General features: G+C 44.3%; 1 protein-coding gene across 1 annotated transcript; it reads right to left on the reverse strand.

The window, feature by feature from the left end:
- Nucleotides 1-7,550: 7,550 nt before the first annotated feature.
- Nucleotides 7,551-17,454, reverse strand: commd2 (COMM domain containing 2). The gene is made up of 6 exons (XM_088349579.1): nucleotides 17,286-17,454; nucleotides 17,044-17,121; nucleotides 10,637-10,719; nucleotides 10,474-10,548; nucleotides 9,218-9,316; nucleotides 7,551-8,406 (listed from the first exon to the last, which is right to left on the reverse strand). Exons 1-6 carry the CDS (start codon nucleotides 17,350-17,352, stop codon nucleotides 8,200-8,202), a joined length of 609 nt encoding a protein of 202 aa, XP_088205705.1. The 5' UTR covers nucleotides 17,353-17,454; the 3' UTR covers nucleotides 7,551-8,199.
- Between the last annotated feature and the right edge of the window lie 3,862 nt (nucleotides 17,455-21,316).

Raw genomic sequence — 21,316 nt, forward strand, 5'->3', positions numbered from 1 at the left:
CAAACTCCTCCCATGCCCGAGTTTTTGCCTCGGCAACCGCCAAAGCCGCATTCCGCTTGGCCATCCGATACCTGCCAGCTGCTTCCAGAGTCTCACAGGCCAGGAAGGCCCGATAAGACTCCTTCTTCAGCTTGACGGCATCCCTCACCGCCGGTGACCACCAACGGGTCTGAGGGTTGCCGCCGCGGCAGGCACCGACTACCTTGCAGCCACAGCTCAGATCAGCCGCCTCGACATGGTCCACTCGGACTCAATGTCCCCCGCCTCCCTCGGGACATGGGCGAAGTTCTGCCGGAGGTGTGAATTGAAACTTCTTCTGACAGGAGATTCTGCCAGCCGTTCCCAACAGAACCTCACAACACGCTTGGGTCTGCCGGGTCGGGCCGGCATCTTCCCCCACCATCGAAGCCAACTCACCACCAGGTGGTGATCAGTTGACAGCTCCGCCCCTCTCTTCACCCAAGTGTCCAGAACATGCGGCCGTGGTCCGACGAAACGATGACAAAGTCGATCATCGAACTACGGCCTAGGGTGTCCTGGTGCCAAGTGCACATATGGACACCCTTATGTCCGAACATGGTGTTCATTATGGACAGACCATGACGAGCACAAAAGTCCAATAACGAAACACCACTCGGGTTCAGGTCAAGGGGGCCGTTCTTCCCAATCACGCCCCTCCAGGTCTGCACTGTCATTGCCCACGTGAGCGTTGAAGTCTCCCAGCAGTACGAGGGAGTCCCCAGGGGGCGCGCTCTCAAGCACACCCTCTAAGGACCCCAAGAAGGGTGGGTACTCCGAACTGCTATTTGGTGCATAAGCACAAACAACAGTCAGGACCCGTCCCCCCACCCGAAGGCGGAGGGAGGCTACCCTCTCGTCTACCGGGGTGAACCCCAACGTACAGGCGCCGAGCCGTGGAGCAATTAATATGCCCACACCGGCTCTGCGCCTCTCACCACGGGCAACTCCAGAGTGGAAGAGAGACATAAGGGTGTCCATATGTGACCAGGACACCCTAGGCCAGGGGTGGCCAACCCGCGGCTCTCGAGCCGCATGCGGCTCTTGAAATAGTTTCATGCGGCTCTTTAGGAGCTGTTATAAACTGGTTTAATGCGGCTCTTTCTAACTTTCTAACATGACATGCATCAAGAATGTTTAGCCAGCACTGTAATTTGCCTTCCCTACAGCTAGATGGCACTCCGACAATGAATGTCTGTTTTAGTGACGTAAAACGAGCGACGAGAAAATATTTGTTTGACAAAATGTATTTTAGTCAATTTATGTGAAATTACCTCTTGAAATGGCAGGTAAAAAGGCACAGCCAAACTAAAATATGAAGAAGAACACAGGACGTTTTTGCCAGAATGGGAGAGTTTATATTATTTTATTGAACGTAATGGCAAGCCTATCTGCCTTATACGTAACGCGGCATTAGCACATTTCAAAGCTTCAAATCTTCAGCGTCAATTCAGCTCACTCCACCCTAACATCGAACAGGAATTTCCAAAAGGGACTGAACTTAGTAAGAAAAAATTGTTGACTACGAAAAGCAAAGCAGAAAAACAGTTGCATTTCTTTCAAAAAAATTATGAAACACTCTGAGACCGTAACGCTTGCTTCGTATCAGTTAGCTTGGAACATAGCACGGGCTAAAAAGCTATACAACGAAAGAGAATTCATTAAAAATGCGTCATTGACGCCTTTGAAATCTTGACTCCTGTAGACAACAAACTAAAACAGAGCAAATCAGATGTTCAACTGTCTCGCCACAGTATGGAACGAAGAATATCCGATATTAATGCAGCTGTTGAATAACAGTTGCACACTGACCTGCAAACAAACTAACTGCAAGAGCTACGGATGGAGCGCCAGCCATCATCGGATCAATGAACGGGTTTGTGGGACTGTACAAAGCTGATCAAACATTTCCAGACTTTTGGGATTTCCACTGCATCAACCACAGGGAGCAACTCGTGTCTAAATCACTCAAATTTGACAACGTCATGAAACCTGTGATGGAAATCGTCAACTTCATATGCACACATGCGCTTAACCGGAGGATATTCAGGAATATCATCGCTGAACTGGACCAAGGACTTCCAGGTGACCTGCCGCTGCACTGCACTGTGAGGTGGCTGTCAAAAAGCCAGGTACTATCTCGCTTCTTTGAGCTTTTGGATCCAGTGAAACTGTAAATGGAAGAGAAGGACAAGGACTATCCCAAGCTCTCAGACCTCAAGTCGATAATGGATCTGGAACAGTGCTCACAATGTTAACTGTTGAAAATTTTTGATATTATCATGTTGGTGTTGTTATTTTCATCAGATCTAGTCTAGAGTAGAGATTTGTGTATGCGTGCGTACATGATTAAAATATGTTTACAGGGAGTGCAGAATTATTAGGCAAATGAGTATTTTGACCACATCATCCTCTTTATGCATGTTGTCTTACTCCAAGCTGTATAGGCTCGAAAGCCTACTACCAATTAAGCATATCAGGTGATGTGCATCTCTGTAATGAGAAGGGGTGTGGTCTAATGACATCAACACCCTATATCAGGTGTGCATAATTATTAGGCAACCTCCTTTCCTTTGGCAAAATGGGTCAGAAGAGGGACTTGACAGGCTCTGAAAAGTCAAAAATAGTGAGATATCTTGCAGAGGGATGCAGCACTCTTAAAATTGCCAAGCTTCTGAAGCGTGATCATCGAACAATCAAGAATTACATTCAAAATAGTCAACAGGGTTGCAAGAAGCGTGTAGAAAAACCAAGGCGCAAAATAACTGCCCGTGAACTGAGAAAAGTCAAGCGTACAACTGCCAAGATGCCACTTGCCACCAGTTTTGCCATATTTCAGAGCTGCAACATCACTGGAGTGCCCAAAAGCACAAGGTGTGCAATACTCAGAGACATGGCCAAGGTAAGAAAGGCTGAAAAATGACCACCACTGAACAAGACACACAAGCTGAAACGTCAAGACTGGGCCAAGAAAAATCTCAAGACGGATTTTTCTAAGGTTTTATGGACTGATGAAATGAGAGTGAGTCTTGATGGGCCAGATGGATGGGCCCGTGGCTGGATCGGTAAAGGGCAGAGAGCTCCAGTCCGCCTCAGACGCCAGCAAGGTGGAGGTCGGGTACTGGTATGGGCTGGTATCATCAAAGATGAGCTTGTGGGGCCTTTTCGGGTTGAGGATGGACTCAAGCTCAACTCCCAGTCCTACTGCCAGTTTCTGGAAGACACCTTCTTCAAGCAGTGGTACAGGAAGAAGTCCGCATCCTTCAAGAAAAACATGATTTTCATGCAGGACAACGCTCCATCACACGCATCCAAGTACTCCACAGCGTGGCTGGCAAGAAAGGGTCTAAAAGAAGAAAAACTAATGACATGGCCTCCTTGTTCACCTGATCTGAACCCCATAGAGAACCTGTGGTCCCTCATCAAATGTGAGATTTACAAGGAGGGAAAACAGTACACCTCTCTGAACAGTGTCTGGGAGGCTGTGGTTGCTGCTGCACGCAATGTTGATCGTGAACAGATCAAAACACTGACAGAATCCATGGATGGCAGGCTTTTGAGTGTCCTTGCAAAGAAAGGTGGCTATATTGGTCACTGATTTGCTTTTGTTTTGTTTTTGAATGTCAGAAATGTATATTTGTGAATGTTGAGCTGTTATATTGGTTTCCCTGATGAAAATAAATAATTGAAATGGGTATACATTTGTTTTTTGTTAAGTTGCCTAATAATTATGCACAGTAATAGTCACCTGCACACACAGATATCCTCCTAAAATAGCTAAAACTAAAAAAGCCCCACTCCAACTTCCCAAATATTCAGCTTCGATATTAATGAGACTTTTGGGTTCATTAAGAACATGGTTGTTGTTCAATAATAAAATTAATCCTCAAAAATACAACTTGCCTAATAATTCTGCACTCCCTGTATGTGTATAATGTGGCTTTTTAGTAACAAAGAAAAAAAATAATCAACTCGCCCCCGTTAACAACTATGATGTGGCTCTTTGTAGTAACACAGACGAAAAATTGGCTCTTAGTCGCTGAATGGTTGGCCACCCCTGCCCTAGGCCGTAGTTCGATGATCGACTTTGTCATCGTTTCGTCGGACCAGACATGGGACCAAGTCACACATGTGCAAGTCTCAAGTAAGTCTCAAGTCTTCACCTTCAAGTCCCAAGTAAGTCCCAAGTATTTTTTTCTTGGGCAAGTCAAGTCACAAGTCAAGTCCCGAGTCTTAGATTGCCAAGTCCAAGTCAAGTCACAAGTCATAAAAACAGCGACTCGAGTCGACTCGAGTCCAAGTCACTAAGTCTCAAGTCCCCATGTCTGCGTCGGACCTGCGGCCGCATGTTCTGGACACTCGGGTGAGGAGAGGGGCGGAGCTGTCAACTGATCACCACCTGGTGGTGAGTTGGCTTCGATGGTGGGGGAAGATGCCGGCCCGACCCGGCAGACTCAAGCGTGTAGTGAGGGTCTGTTGGGAACGGCTGGCAGAATCTCCTGTCAGAAGAAGTTTCAATTCACACCTCCGGCAGAACTTCGCCCATGTCCCGAGGGAGGCGGGGGACATTGAGTCCGAGTGGACCATGTTCCGCGCCTCCATTGTTGAGGCGGCTGATCGGAGCTGTGGCCTTAAGGTAGTCAGTTCCTGCCGCCGCGGCAACCCTCAGACACGTTGGTGGTCACCGGCGGTGAGGGATGCCGTCAAGCTGAAGAAGGAGTCTTATCGGGCCTTCCTGGCCTGTGGGACTCTGGAAGCAGCTGGCAGGTATCGGCTGGCCAAGCGGAATGCGGCTTTGACGGTTGCCGAGGCAAAAACTCGGGCATGGGAGGAGTTTGGCGAGGCCATGGAAGCAGACTTCCGAACGGCTTCGAGGAAATTCTGGTCCACCATCCGACGTCTTAGGGGGGGGAGCGGTGTGCCATCGACACTGTGTATAGTGCCGATGGGGCGCTGCTGACCTCGACCCGGGACGTTGTGAATCGCTGGGCGGAGTACTTCAAAGACCTCCTCAATCCCACCGGCACGTCTTCCTCTGGGGAAGCAGAGCCTGAGGACTCTGGGTTGGGCTCTTGTATCACTGGGGTTGAAGTCACCGAGGTTGTCAAAACACTCCTTGGTGGCAGGGCCCCGGGGGTCGATGAGATCCGCCCGGACTTCATTAAGGCTCTGGATGTTGTGGGCGTGTCATGGTTGACTCGCCTCTGCAACATCGCGTGGACATCGGGGACGGTGCCTCTGGACTGGCAGACTGGGGTGGTGGTTCCCGTCTTTAAGAAGGGGGACCGGAGAGTGTGTTCTAACTACAGGGGAATCACACTTCTCAGCCTCCATCCTAAGGTCTATTGAGGGGAACTGGAGAGGAGGGTCCGCCAGGAAGTCGAATCTCGGATTCAGGAGGAACAGTGTGGTTTTCGTCCTGGCCGTGGAACACTGGACCAGCTCTATACACTCTTCAGGGTCTTTGAGGGTGCATGGGAGTTTGCCTGTCCGGTCTACATGTGTTTTGTGGACTTGGAGAAGGCATTCGACCGTGTTCCTCGGGCGGGCGTGTGTGGGGTGCTTCTGTAGTATGGAGTACCGCACAGTCTTATCCGGGCTGTGCTGTCCATGTATGCCCGGTGCCAGAGTCTGGTCCGCATTGTAAGTCGGATTCGTTCCCGGTGAGGGTTGGGCTCCGCCAGGGCTGCCCTTTTGTCACCGATTCTGTTCATAACTTTTATGGACAGAATTTCTAGGTGCAGTCTTGGCGGGGATGGAGTCCGGTTTGGGGGCCTCAGCATTGCGTCACTGCTTTTTGCAGATGACGTGGTGCTGTTGGCTTCCTCAGGCCGTGATCTTCAGCTCTCGCTGGAGCGATTCGCAGCCGAGTGTGAAGCGGCCGGGATGGGGATCAGCACCTCCAAGTCCGAGGCCATGGTTCTCAGTCGGAAAAGGGTGGTGTGCTCCCTCCGGGTCGGGGAGGAGGTCTTGCCCCAAGTGGAGGAGTTCAAGTATCTTGGGGTCTTGTTCACGAGTGAGGGTAGGATGGAACGGGAGATCGACAGACGGGTCGGTGCAGCGTCTGCCGTCATTCGGACCCTGTACCGGTCTGTCGTGGTGAAGCGGGAGCTGAGCTGAAAGGCAAAGCTCTCGATCTACTGGTCGATCTACGTTCCTACCTTCACCTATGGTCATGAACTTTGGGTCATGATCGAAAGAACTCGATCCCGGATACAAGTGGCCGAAATGAGTTTCCTCCGCAGGGTGGCTGGGTTTTCCCTTAGAGATAAGGTGAGAAGTTCAGTCATCCGGGAGGGACTCGGTGTAGAGCCACCGCTCCTCCGCGTTGAGAGGAGCTAGTTGAGGTGGCTCGGGCATCTAATAAGGATGCCTCCTGGACGCGTCCCTCAGGAGGTGTTCCGGGGATGTCCCACCGGCAGGAGGCCCCGTGGGCAGCCCAGGACACGTTGGAGAGACTATGTCCCTCGGCTGGCTTGGGAACGCCTCGGGGTCCCGTCGGATGAGCTGGAGGAGGTGGCTGGGGATAGGGACGTCTGGGCTTCCCTTTTAACGCTGCTGCCCGCGCGACCCGACCTCAGATAAGCGGAAGACAATGGATGGATGGATGGATGGATGGGTTCTACCCGAAATGCGATCCTCAACTGTACAAGAATGTGTATTTTTTGGGCCTGTGAGCGGATCTTAATTTTCCCGTCCTGATGACCTGGTCCTGTTTTAAACTATTAACATAGTTTAAATATTAAAACACACCCTAATTTTAAACTGGTAATTTCTTAGATGATCGGGTAATATATACTTAGCTAAGATTTTTTTACGGCCTAGACAGGCCTGTCTCGCCCACTATCGTCCCCCGGTTTATTTATCATAAAATGGCTCCTTCTTAAAATAATTCCAAATTTATATATATCAATAAATGATTTTACCTGAATGTGTACACCAACTTGGTTCGAATGCAGGTTTTCTGAGCCGATTTTAACACATCTTTCGTTGTTAGCCTGATGTTGCTATCCGCCATTTTGTTTTTCGCTACAAGCGTGGCATGCGTTCGTCTGCAATCCGCGAAAATCAACCCAAAAAAGACCCCATCCCGGGTTTCGGCACCAAAAAATGTGAGAGATATCCAAGATATAAACTCTGTGTTGGCAGAATTATTCAGATAAAAACACTTACTGAGTTTTTAATCTACATCGTGGATGCCTCAGCCCACCTGACTCAGCCATCTTGGGCGACTGCCCCGAGCGAATTAACTTACATCCAGTCAGTAGGCGTAGTTTATTGACGTCACACATAAACAGGAAATGAAGTCACACATGAGTGTGATTTCACATTAAAATTAAATTAGACCGAAAAATGTATTTACAAATAATGGAATTAGACTGATCTTTGAAACGTGACTATGTGTGTGTGTGTGTGTGTGTGATGACTGTTTTTATATTAGGAATATAAAAACAGGTTAAATTTCATAGCATGGACGCCTGAGAAATACCATAAACAGCCAACTTTATAAGGGACCAAACTAGAAGCAAACCTGAATTCTTATATTTTATTTGTGAGTACTAAGAAGGAATGCAGCGGTGACGAGCGCGAATGCCCCAATTAGGGAAAAGGACAGAATCACAAGCGGGTGACTGGATCCATTGCACAAAGAAAGAGAAACAAAGTACAATAATGGGTTAAAAAAACTGAAAAAAGTCCGCGGGAGAGAAGCCCAGCCCGAATACAAACAGAATGATTGACATCTTAGGGTCAACCCAAATTTCAAGCCGGGCTCAGGCCTGAGGTTTTACCTCTACCTAAAGTGAAAACATGGTAAAGCCTGAACCCGTAAGCCAGGGTTCTACTGTATTGAACTGAAGTTTTATTTGTGTAGCCTCACCTTTTTTGAAATGTTCCACTTTGTTATTTGGCAGTTCTCCTTTATGGAACTTCATAACAGAAAACTTGGACAAAATAAACAGTACAATACTTGAATCTGATTGGACGATGAAGCACTTCTTGCAAAACTGTGACAAGTCCCAGAAGAGAATAAATTGCAGCATCCACATATTTGCCCACTCATGTAAGCATGTTCTGTAGGTTTGTTTTTATCAGGCTGCAGACATTTTTTTCTGTCATCAACAGTCTCCCTTCCTGAATCGAAGATTAAATGCGGCAGAATCAAATCGGGCTCGGATGTGGTTATTTGATATTTCGCAAGATGCGGCGCGTGTGCGTGGTCTTCATGGCTGCTAGCGCCCCCTCTAGGATGGAGATGAGGTGCAGGAGGGTGCAGAGGTCCATGTGGAGAACCATGCTTCGCTCCTCGCTGGAACTGCCACTGTGTGTAAGGTGCAGCCGGGTAGCCAATGTGGGCGCCACCTGCTGCCGGAGGGAGCGACTGGCCAACTGGGGGACGCAGAAGATATACCATTAGCTGGCTTTGGGATTTATGGAATTACATGTAACGAGTTATCTAATTAGAATACCAAAAAAGTAACTATATTCAGTCGCAGTAACAGAAAAAAGGTGTCATAAAATTTCAAATTCTGTGAAAATAAGGATTACTTTGGAGTATTACAATTTGATTTAAAAGTAGAAATATGTTACACACTTCAGGGGATAACGAAGTCAGCTGTGCGTTGGTTTCAACTCTTTTCCTCATTTGCATTAGTCTTGTTTACGTCTGTTTTCATCTCTCTCCCTCTCCACACGCACGCGCACACACACACACACACACACACACACACACACACACACACACACACACACACACACGTGAGACTTATCTTTTGAATTATTAACACATTTTTACAGAGTACTGTTTGTATTTTCACGTGTTGTTTTCACTCTAAACTGCAAGAGGGCGCTCTAACCCTGAGTGGATAATTTCCACCTTGCAATGTTGTGCCTTCAAATGACATGTATGTTTTGGTGTTGGATTTTATCAAATAAAATTCCCCTAAAAATGTGACTTATACATGTATTTCCTTCATAATTATCAATTTTTTGCCTGGTGCGACATATATTTCGGAGAATCTAAGTCAAGACATTGTGGTATTTTTATTTAGTTTTCATATTTATTTTTGTCTTTTATTGGCATATTTGGGATTGGAATAATCCAAAAGTAACTGTATCGGATTATATTTTTAATTAACCTTCCACACCACGCCCAATAGCAAGTCCATAAAACAATGTACGCACAGTTGTTGGTCAATACCTGAACGTCAAGCCTCCACTCTAGGTTGTGGTAGGCGGGTAAGCTGGAAGGCACCAAACTCAAGATGCTTCGGATTTCAGTCCGATGTTGCTGGTACATCTGCAAAACCATCAATCAACAACAATCAATCATTAATTATCACATTGTGAACAAATCTAGAAAAAAAAACAAAAAACAAACTACAACTTCAGGAATTAGGTTGGAAGGCAAAAAAGACAGAAACAGTTAAAGTTTGAATATTAAAGTATAAAGTCGGCAAGATCAAACTAAAAGTACTGAAATGTACTAAAACTGTGAAGAATGTATTACAAGTTTTTAAATGTAAAAGAAAGTACTAAAAAGTACAAAAAGAACTATAGCATCCTAAATCGTACAGAAAAGTACTAAATAATCTGCCAAAGAGTACAGAAGAGGACTGAATAGTATAAAAAACTACTAATGTCAAGTATAAAAAGTAAAAACAGTGACATTTACCAAAAATACTGGGAATATACAAAAGTCATTAAAACTACTGAAAAGTACTGAAAGTAAGATCAATTGGTACTGAAAATATGAAACAGTATAAAAGGTACTGAAAAATATGAAAGAGTAAATAAGTCGTTATGTTTATTTGTATAGCCCTTAATCACAAAAAGTCTCTAAGGGCTGCATAGGCCACAGAATATAAAAGACGACAGATATTCCTAACACCATCCCCTGATCTAAAGCCTACATAAGGGCAAGGAAAAAACTCAAAAATTAAAGGTAGTAAAAGAAGTACTAACATGTATAAAAAAATACTGACAAGCACAAAAGAAAGTATAAATGAATGAACGAATGAATGAAAATTAGGTAGTGGTTAGCGTGTGTGCGGCACAGTTCTGAGGTCATGAGATCGAACCTCCGGTGCGGATTTTGCATGTGTTTTTATTATCTCCTTTATTCTTTGTATTTTTTACCATAATGTGCCTCCCATTTTATGTTTATCGTGTGCTAATCTAATTTTAATATGTATTTTTATGATGCTCTATGATTTATTAAAAAAATATATACATTTGCGGAGCTTGGAACAGCGTCTCTACTTACAAATGTTTCAGGTTAAAAAGCTGCTCCCAGAATGAATTAAACTCCTAAGTATAGGTACCATTGTACTTTTTCTACAGAGTAATTCAGTTACTAACTCAGTTACTTTTGGGAAGAGGTAATCTGTAACTATAATTATTTTTTGAAGTAATGTTGCCAACACTGGTGACTAATAATAAATTCCCATGTATCACCTGTAAAAGGCTTTGTGTCAGCTCCTCACCAAACTCCAACGCCAAGAGGGAGTCCAAAAAACCCACCTCGGACAACTAAACACAAAAACAGCACAATGAAGGTGTCAAAAAAATCTTCAGAGAACTATAATCAATTTCAAAGTGAAAATCCTGCAAGGACGACCATGTGTTTGGAGCTCTGTGTCATCAGGTACATGAGTCCCTCCACGCCGTGTTGCACAACTTCCACGGGGACCGACAGCTTCCCTGCCAGCAAAGGACGTGCAATGATGACCACACAATCGGTTACTTTTTATACAAAATGTGTAGTGTACATATTTTCATGTGTTGTCCTCTAAGAAATCGTCACTGCGAAACTTTAGCGTTAGTTCACATTAAGTTTGGATTAAGGATGCAATGATTAGTCAATGTTGTTGACAAAAATTGATAATAGAAATAGTTGACAATTAATTTTGTTGTCGACTATTGTCACCAGACACGGTTTTACAACAGAGAGTCTTCTCTACATAAATGTAATCTCTGTTGAAAGTAACTCATGCGCAATAGTCAATACTGTCTTTGTCCCCAGCGGTAACATAAACATACAGAAATGGCAGCGTCAACTATAACCACGCTTACCAAAACATTTGGAGCATTTTAGCCGGGATGTGGCAACTAAAAGGACTACTTGCAAAGCTAGCAAAGCAGATCTTGCGTATCACGGCAGTAGAGCCGTAACGCATGAACATTAAAAGAGCACGTCGGACAGTTGAACAAAACAGAGTCTGACTTGCCTCGATGAAATTCAAGTAACGTTCAAGTTTTGATGACATACATTGTACGTGTATAATTAACTATAAAAAGAGAGCTTGAGCGTTATGCCAAACTGAGCCTGACAAATGTTATTAAAATCAAATATATGAAGTCTAAAGAACCAACAACAATTGTTAGAACCGTTTGATATAAAACTGTAGAGAATGATTAAGTACTTTTGTTGAAGACTTTGCAGTTGACCACTAAATGCACTTCACAAAATGGACATCATATTTGTTTCATTTACTGCTGCTGCTAATGTGCCTCTTCTTTGTTCATAGGGATTACAAATGTTTACTTGATTTGACAGTATTATGTATTTGCCTGTCTCTAAAATGGATAGACTTGAAAAGCGCTATATAAATGCAGATCATTTCATTTCATTTCATGTCTCTACTAACAGAGCACAGTGCCTAAATGGTTTGGGTGTATTACTTAATCGTGCATTTTTATACAATTTTCATATAAATCTGAAGTATGTTTCATAAAAAGATTTATAATCAAGTGTCCCAAGGATTGCAGTGATGCTAAAGGGAGAAACAAAATCATGATAATCCTGGAAATTGAGCTTGCATTTATCAATAAATACAACAAAAGCGCATGCATCATTACACTTGCTAAGTTGCATGGTTGTCAACAACCAATATTCAGGACGATTATTAAGAAGACAGAGGCAATAAAAGCAACAAAGTCTCCAAAGGGAATGACAACGCTATTTTATGCTAGATCTTACATGAATTAAAGAAGACTCGCACACAGATGTATGTCACTCAGCTTTACCGGAAACTTCAGTATATACATTGACAGTCGGTGCCCCCTTATAACCGCACCGGGTGAAACACATACATTGTAACATCTCCTTTTTTTTCCCCCTCACATTGTGCTAAACAAAGTCCCAGAGGTGTGCAGGCCTCCTGACAACCCTGCAGCATCTGGTGGTGGTGACACCAGTCTGGGCCATCTGAGGATCCGGCACAGCAGCTGTTGAGCAGGGTTGAGGTGTGTCTGTGACGTGATCAACACCACTAGGAGCTGAGGTGGGCGGTGCCCCGCTGACCGTCTTTGCTGCTGATGAGACCCCTGGTGCTGGCCTCAGGTGTCTACGGTTGCCTCTAATCACAGTCCCGTTATCCAGCTCCACCGAATAGGACCTTCTCTGGTCCTGTCGTACCACCGCTGCAGGTGTCCAGACAGTGCGTCCGGCCACTTGTGACTGTACTCGCACCTGTTCTCCATTCTGCAGAGGCTGTAGCCCCTCTATCGTAATAGCGAGCTTGTCTGAGCTTGTTTTCCTGCACAGCGTTACCAGTGTCCACATTCGCATGTTTAAGCAGATTTTCACACATGGGCAGTAACGTCTTTGTCCGTCGTCTCATCAGTCTTTGTGCAGGACTGGCCTGGACACCCTGCGCAGGAGTGTTCCTGTGAGCCAGTATGGATAGATATGCGTCCGACTTTGCCCGCAGGGCTTTCCCCATTAATCTTTTAGCCGTCTTGACGGCAGACTCTGCTTTTCCATTGCTTTGGGGGTATGTGGGCAACGATGTTACGTGTTCAAATTCCCAAGACTGGCTGAATCTCTTAAACTCCTGTGAGCTATATTGTGGGCCATTGTCCGAAAACACCACATCAGGCACACCATGGCGAGCGAAATGTGCCTTTAACTTGTGGATGACTGTGGTGGACTTGGTATCAGGCAGATAATCAACTTCCCAAAAATTTGAGAAATAGTCCACAGTCACTACATAGTCTTTATTATTAAAGGTGAAAATATCTGTACCCACTTTTGCCCATGGCCTCAATGGGAAGTCATGGCTCAGTAATGGTTCTTTCTGTTCCCTATATACGTCTTAAGATGTTCATGCATACCCGGCCAATACACACATTCTCTTGCCCTTCAGCTCAACCTGTCCTTTCTCCTCCGGCCATCCTTGCAGTATTCTCTGTTTCAGCACCTGGAGGGCCTGGTCCTGTTCAGTTTCACTTTGGATTTTTTTTCGTCTCTCCTCTGAAATGGGTAAGTAATTAATCATATTCACTGTTTCAATTTCAGCTTCAACAGAACCCTCAACTGCACATTCTGGTAGATATGCCCTGCTCAGCGTATCTGAGACAAGCATCAGCCTGCCTGGAACAAACACTATATCAATGTCATATTTCTGAAGCCTCAATAGCATTCTTTGTAGCCTCTTTTGGGGCAGTTTCAGATGAATCACATTGGAGAGTGAGTTCCTCCCTTGGATTGTAATATTTCAATACTGGTGCTGTGGCGATCATACCTTTTATCGTCCCAAACGCAGAGTCCTGTATGTCAGTCCATTCCCAGATCACATCCTTGTGTGTCAGTTGCCTCAGGACCTCACAGCTATCCGATAGGTGTGGGCAGAATTTTGCAAGATAGTTCACCATTCCGAGCAATCTCTGTAGGCCCTTAATGTCGGTGGGTCTAGGCATTTCTTGTACGGCTCGTACCTTCTCCGGGTCGATTTTCAAGCCCTCAGATGTCAGCCTGTAACCTATGTACGGCACCTCCTTCTGTCTCAACTTCAGTTTATCAAAATTCAATTTGATGTTGCATGACCTGCATCGCTCAAGGAGTCTTTTCAGTTTCTCGTCATGGTCCCTTACTGCCCTGTCCTGACTTTCTCCTTCTCCAATAATCAGGATATCATCAGCAATAATGCGTACACCTGGTAACCCCTCAAGTGCCTGTGTCAGCCTGTGCTGAAACACCTCAGGAGCTGGGCTGATCCCCATCGGCATCCTCTTCCACCTGAACCTTCCGAATGGCGTTGCAAATGTTGTCAAGTAACTGGAGCGCTCAGTCAGTTGTACATGCCAGAATCCATTTGTTACATCACACACCATGAAAACCCTGCCATTCGCCAGGTCTGGCAGGACATCGTCTATCGTTGGTAACGGAAAGTGCTGCATCTTTAGTGCTCTGTTTAGAGGTTTGGGATCAGTACAGATCCTCAGCTTTCCCGATGGTTTCCTAACCAGGACCATGTTACTGATCCAATCTGTGCTCCTTTCAACTGGGGTAATTATTTCTCTTGCCACCAGGCAGGTCTATTCTTGCTTCAGCGGGTCCATCAGAGCCACTGGAACTCTCCGCTTTGGTAGTTTCACTGGTGCTATGCTTAGATCCACTTCCAGCTCATATGTGCCCGACAAACAGCCATCCCCCTCAAACACCTGTGGGTATTGCTCCCTGATCTGCTCCTTCTCCAGTGTTTGTCCTTTGCTGTCTGTTTGTTGAACTATGTCATCAATGGCCATGATATTTTCTCTCCGTATTCTGACTGGAGCCATGCCCTGCTCCCCAGCAAGGGCACATATGCCTGCCCGTCAACCACCATGAACTCAAGTCTGTACAGCTTCCTGTTCCTCGGATTTCTTATTTTAATCTTGCATTTGCCCAAAGGCCTCAGAGTGCTTTTATTGTACATGACAAGAACCTGTTGCGTCTGCTCCAATTTCGTGTCGGGATTCAGCAGATGTAACAGAGAAATATTGCAACTTGCCCCACAGTCCAATTGAAATTTTACTGACCTATCCCCCAGCAGCATGGTCGCAAACAGTTGTCTCCCCTGCGCATTCTCCTGCCCTTCTGCACGAAGGCTCATAATTTCCTCATAGTCCTCCTCAGTTTCTGCCACACAGTGTATTCGATTAGCTTGTTCATCCGACGTTCTGCATCTTGAAGCAAAGGGGTTTTGTTTCTTGCATTTACTGCAGACTTTCCCATAAGCAGGACAGCTCTCCTTTTTCCACTCATGTTGTTTCCCACAGTACCTACAGTCCCTAATGGTGAAAGTTCTGCACTTAGTTTTTATCCGAAGTCAACCCCACCCTCTGTATCCACCTTATACTGCACAGGTGTCAAACAGGCGGCCCGCGGGCCAGTTCAGGCCCGCTAGGAGATTAAATCCAGCCCGCGAGACAACACTCAGAGAAGCGCAAGAGAAATACAAGCTGCAGGTTGAAATATGTCAACTTGATGTTGCCAAAGCCAGGTGCCTCTCACAAAGACACTGTACAGTGGAACCTCGGTTTTCGAACGCCTCTCAGTTCGAACAAATTGGAGTCCGACCAAAAATTTCTTTACTTTACAGTCCTTAATTTTCCAATTTCGAGTTCGAACGCCGGTAAAGCATAAGTGCGTACGCTAGGATGCGATGCTGAGCGGCGTACGGGTGTAGATCGCTCTTTTCGTGACCAACTGTTATCGCGTGCGGAAGTGCTTCGTTTTGCTTTGGCTTTTGATATAGGTGTACGAAGTGTTTTAGCCCCACATTATGCCTCCGAAGAAAGTCAGTGCAAGCAGCAAAGTTGCTCCAGGTGAAAAAAGAAAAGTAGTGCGCACAACTATTGCATTTAAGAAAGAAATAATGGCAAAATATGAAGGTGTCCGAGTGTCTGATCTTGCTAGGGAATACCCCACTGTCCACCTGCGCCTTCTGCTGATGACCACAAAGGTAAAAAAATCCTATTCATAATTATTTTCTTTATTCTTTTTATTTTTATACGTTCGTGTTAGCGTAATCTTTCGTACGGAAGATTACGCTAACGCGAAAGTACAATTAGCCTGGGTTAGCTTTGTTTACGTTAAACATTCAAGTTAAACATTCAGGGTGTTGGAACGGAACCCCCTTTCCTATGAACCGCTAACCACTTGTTGTGGGGACCCGGGTGCTAAATGACTTGTAAACGACCTAATTTTCTTATTTTTACATGTTCATGTAAGCGTAATCTTTCGTACGGAAGATTACGATAACGCGAACGTACGATTAGCCTGGGTTAGCTTTAAGTTTACGTTACAGGTAAACACTCAGGTTGTTGGAACGGATTAAAACGATTTACATTATTTTTAATGCGAAAAATGATTTCGGTAATGGAACAAATCGGTTTTCGAACAGGGTTCTGGAACGGATTATGGTCGAGAACCGAGGTTCCACTGTACTTGTATTTATTTATTTATCTCTCTCTCTCTCTCTCTCTCTCTCAATCTCTCTAACCCCCCACCCCTTTTCTCCCACTCTATCTCTGTCTTTTTCACTCTCTATGTCTCTTTTTCTCTTCCTTTGTTGCTCTTTGTCTCTTTCTCTCTCTCTGTCTTTTAACCTCTTTTGCTCTAACTTCCTTTTGTCCTTTTCTCTTCTCTTTCTCTCTTCATACCCTTCATGCTTTTTTATCTTTTCTGTCCTTCTGTCTTTTTATTTCTCTTTGGATTTCTTTCTTCCTCTCACTTTATGTTCCCCCTCTCTCACGACTTTTTGTCTTTTGTTTCTCCCGCTCTCTTTTTCTTTCCTTATGCCGCCCTCTCTCATTTTCCCTCCCTCTTTCTCTTATTTCTTTATCTCTCTTTCTCTTTCTCTTTAATCTCCTAGTCCGGTGCCCGACAGAATGTTTGTTCAATTGTGTGGCCCCCGAGATAAAATGAGTATGATACCCCTGTTGTACTGCAATGGACCAGCTCAAGTCTGGTCACACTATAAGGTAAATACGTTTACCTTATTTAGAATATTTTCTAATCATATGCACATGTATTACACACAAGTAGTGGTTACTGTTAACTGTGTTTCTATTTGGAAGTTTGTATCGGAGGTTCTGTATCAGAAACTATTTCTATCCCTAACCTCATAACTGATGTGTATCCCTGATGTCCACTTGCTCTGCTTTTAAGATTTCGTCCTTATCTTTAGTAGCGAGCAATACACTTAATTGTTAAAATGTAAGACAGGCCATAAAAGGAGGAGCACAAAATATACGTACTGGCAGCTCCATCGTAGACTTTAGGGCTTATTCCTTTCCTCAGGAACTCCAACGCAAGGCGCCCAAATTCTCCAACCACTAAAAGTAAATCAGCACAAAAACATCGTATATTTAAACCGATCAAGTTGATTCAGATTTTAAGAGTTTCTGACGCCATCATACAATTCTACATACTCTTTATATTTGCATACATTTAGTTGCGATAGCATCTCGTGATCGCACAAATTTTCCGCTTCATTTACCTGCTGCGTCCACTGTGTTGAGAAACTTGAGATGTTCTTTATGCTCTTCGGCCAATACCAGAAACATTTTTACTTACAATCACTTCGGATTTTCTAAAAAAAAAAAAAATAATCTCGGGTAGTAGAAATCTTCCTTAACCCGGAAGTCTTTTGAATGAGGCCCCGCCCCCTTCTTTTTAATTCGACTTCTCCAACTTTCAACAGTTGTCGCTACCCCTGGCCAAAGTAGAGAATGCATGCTATGAGCGTGTGAACGTTTCTCTTTCGAGGCTGATTTAAAGGGACAGTGTGTAATAGTTGAACATCAGATGTCAAGTCAGGTCATTTTTATTTGTATAGCCCTTAATCACAAAGAGTCTCAAAGGGCTTCACAGGTTATTACACAGACTATTTTTTCAGACTATTATTACACCATCCCCTGATCTGGAACCAACATGAGGGCAAGGAAAAACTCAAAAACCTCAACATGAGGAAAATGAAGATACCTTGAGAAGAGAACGCACATGTGGCATCCCCCTTTCAGGATTACCAGACAGCAAAGGATGTTGCAATCACAAATAATACAGAGATATTGTCCAAGAAAAGTATAGGTTATTCATATGCTATAGAGTAGAAGTGTGTTTTAAGCTTGGATTTAAACATTTCCACTGAGGTTGCAGATCGGATCTCAGGGGCAGGGGCATTCCACAGCACCAGTGCCCGGATGGAGAACGCTCATGAACCAGCGGAACACTTCTTGGCTCCCGGGATCACAAGAAGACCGCCTCTCTCAGAACGAAGGCTTCGGACCAGAACATAGGGGGGAATCAGATCTGAAAGATATGAGATGTCACTTCATTGTGCAAAGTAACTGAAAACGATTGCTACAAGCACAAAGTATACTGACTACAGAAAATCAAAGTGACCAAACCACAACTTTTTTCTTCTCATTTTTTGCCGTCTTTTGCAAAAATAAAAAAGTGAAATCAAAAAGTGAAGAAAAGGGGAACACTAAAAAATGGAGAAAAAAAGAAGTAAAAAGTTAAAAACAGGAAAAAAGTAAAAATTAAAGAATAAGGGAAATAATAAAACATAAAGATGAGAACACAACAGAAACATAGAAAAAAAATCATGGGAAAAAGAAAAATAAGACAACCAGAGGCAGCACGGGGTTGAATGGTTAGCTCGTCTGCGGCACAGTTCTGAAGTCATGAGATAGAACACTCCTGTGTGGAGTATGCATGTTTTTCCCAGTGCTTTCGTGGGTTTCCTCCGGGCACTCAGTTTTCCTCCCACATTCCAAAAACATGCATGTCAGGTTAATTGGCTGGTCCAAACTGTCCCTAGGTGCGAATGGGCGAGTGAGTTGTCTGTCTCTGACTGGCAGGCAACCACTTCAGGGTGTCCCCTGCCCACTGCTCGAAGATTGCTAGGATGGGCTCCAGCACCCCCGCGACCCTACTGAGGATAAGCGGTGCAGATAATGGCTGGGTGGATGAATGAATGAGTCGTATGTCCCTGTGTGCCCTTGGACTGGCTGGCAATCGGTTCAGGGTTTCCCCTGCCCACTGTCCAAAGACAGCTGGGATGGGCTACAGCACCCCCGCAACCTTACTGAGGCTGAGGGGAAAACAAAAATGCAAGATAAAATATTTTTAAAGTTTTTTTTTGTTTTTGTCAGGCTCCTCAAGGTGATCACATCAGTTAAATACAAATTCATCCAAATTGTGTTTGGGGACTGGCTGTCGCCTTCTGTGCGATGGTCCCCGCCTTGCGTTTGGGTACTGGCTGCCGCCTCTTGCGGCCTGTTTTCTGGGCTTGTGTTTGAGGACTTGCGCTGTTTGGCGAAATTTCGTTCGTCGGGTCACTCGGGGCCAGCAGACTTTTTTCCAGCATTTTTTTGAGTCTTATAAACTCTTGGCTACAGGGGATTATTTAATATTTATTTAGAGCTAGTGTGAGTACAGTGGCTTACTTTAGCGGCTAACTGAAAGGCCGGTAAAAGATTGAATTTGTCACTGTCAGGACCCTGGTGCACAGAACCCTCCACATGAGTGGCTAGAGAATGAAACATTGGAAAAAGGGTTGATGCATGCATAATGGGACCCAGCGAACTATACATGGAGGGCTCAGCTATGAAGGAGAATCACACTGAAGGATGACGCAGGAGCAAGAAAAATAACAAGAGCGCTTCCCTATTCTAGCAGCAGTGCTGCTAGAGAAAGAAATATGGGGGAAAAAACGCCAGGTGGCTGAATTGCAATAAGTGGGCATTAAATGCAAAATGCACCGCCCGGACAAGCTATAGTCACAAAATTGTTCTTTCGGCTTACGAGTTCGTGAGATGGCAGCAGAATACATCAGCTTCTTCAACTTCAGCCATAAAAGAACATTTTTTTTCTAAACCTACGACTGTTGAAGAAGATAAATCGAGAAATCGTCTCATACGCGTTCAGAGAATATAGGAATCAATGACGTAAGAGGGAGCTCTTTATTCATGCAACAATCTCAACAAGAAACTCAGCGAATCTCAGATATGCGTGGGTCTATATAGTGTCAACACAGCATGTGTAACCGGTGTAGCCCCGTCCCTTTCACGTGTACATGCCACGGATTCTGTAATCATCAATTCTTGGAAATGTTTTTAAGTTTGGGTCAGTTTGCCCTCTGCCGTTATCTCTTGTCCTCTCTTAAAGAGGATTGTTATACTAATTCGTCCGCCGAGACCTTCCCGAAATGTAAGCAACATTTCTCCCAACTGTAACCAAGTCTTTCCACATGTCAGCAAGTCTCCTACACAAATGTGTGCAAATCTATTCTACAAATGCAAGTTTCTATTTTACAAAAAATCCCCCCTTTGGGTGTTTATCTTCCACATTGAACGGAAATCAAAATCGAAAAATCAATACAGGGTAGTGGTAAAATACCTCAAATCATAGCTACACGGACAGAATTACCCGAATCATAAATAAAAATAAAATCCTGGCGGTCAGCCTGCTGTGATTATTCTAACTTTTGTTATTTATGTTTTGATTACAAAAACCTCCAACACTCCAAACACCTGACTTATGCACTCACCCCCCCTTCAATTATCTTTATCCGCACATACTGGATTATACACGTAGACTGTCGATGGTTAATCGGTACATGATAAAGGTAAATGCATATATGAAATGATAAGTGATAACAGTGGTTACAACAGTGCAAAATTTTGGTAATAGTCGTTGATACATTTCAATATCAGTGCATTATTGGATAGTGATACAGTATACACATTGGCCTGAGGCCTGACCCCCGTGAACATTTTGAAGACCATGCTTCGCCGTATTCGTCATCGGGTGTTGTGAAGTCAGATGTTGGAGTGAGAGATCATCCCGACAGGCATCACGCGCAGTTTCCATGCAGCCCAAAACCCGGAAGCGACTATGCATCCTGACCATCCTAGACAGCAGCTTACTCACCGGCAGTGTGACATACCAACAAGAGAATCACAATTAGAAAGTATTATATTTGTAGCTATTATTCCTAGCTTTAAATTCATCTGGAATTCCTCTCGGTTGTCCGATGGCATCGAGAGATACTCGTCCATCCGGAATATATTCTCTCTTAACTCTGGCCAATTTCCAACAAAATTTTTTTATTTAATTAACTTTTCCCCTTCACATTTCTTCCTTTTCTTACTTTTATGCTCCTTCTTTCTCATTTCCTTAATGTCTAATTTCTTTCCCCTTTTTTACTTCCTTATTACTTACTTTTATCTTTCTGTATTTGTAACCTCCCTACTTGCTCTGCCAAAAATCCATTCTCAACATAACATTCCCTCCTTGTGCGCCCTCTAACACTTGCTTCTTAGCCCACCAGTTTAACGGGAAATTGACATGTAACCATCTCACTTAATTTTAGTCTTTTCCTTCAAACCAATTAAATCTACTATTTTAGATTCACCTACTTAATGTGAAAGTGACGTGCATTGATCTACGAGTTCTCATTAATTTGTATTCCACTCAATGAATTTTTTCTCCATATTCATTGAAAAAAAAGTATTTATTCAC

This window comes from Urocampus carinirostris, chromosome 12 (assembly GCF_059441175.1).
Source record: "Urocampus carinirostris isolate Australia breed hairy pipefish chromosome 12, RoL_Ucar_1.0, whole genome shotgun sequence".
NCBI classification, from domain to species: domain Eukaryota; kingdom Metazoa; phylum Chordata; class Actinopteri; order Syngnathiformes; family Syngnathidae; genus Urocampus; species Urocampus carinirostris.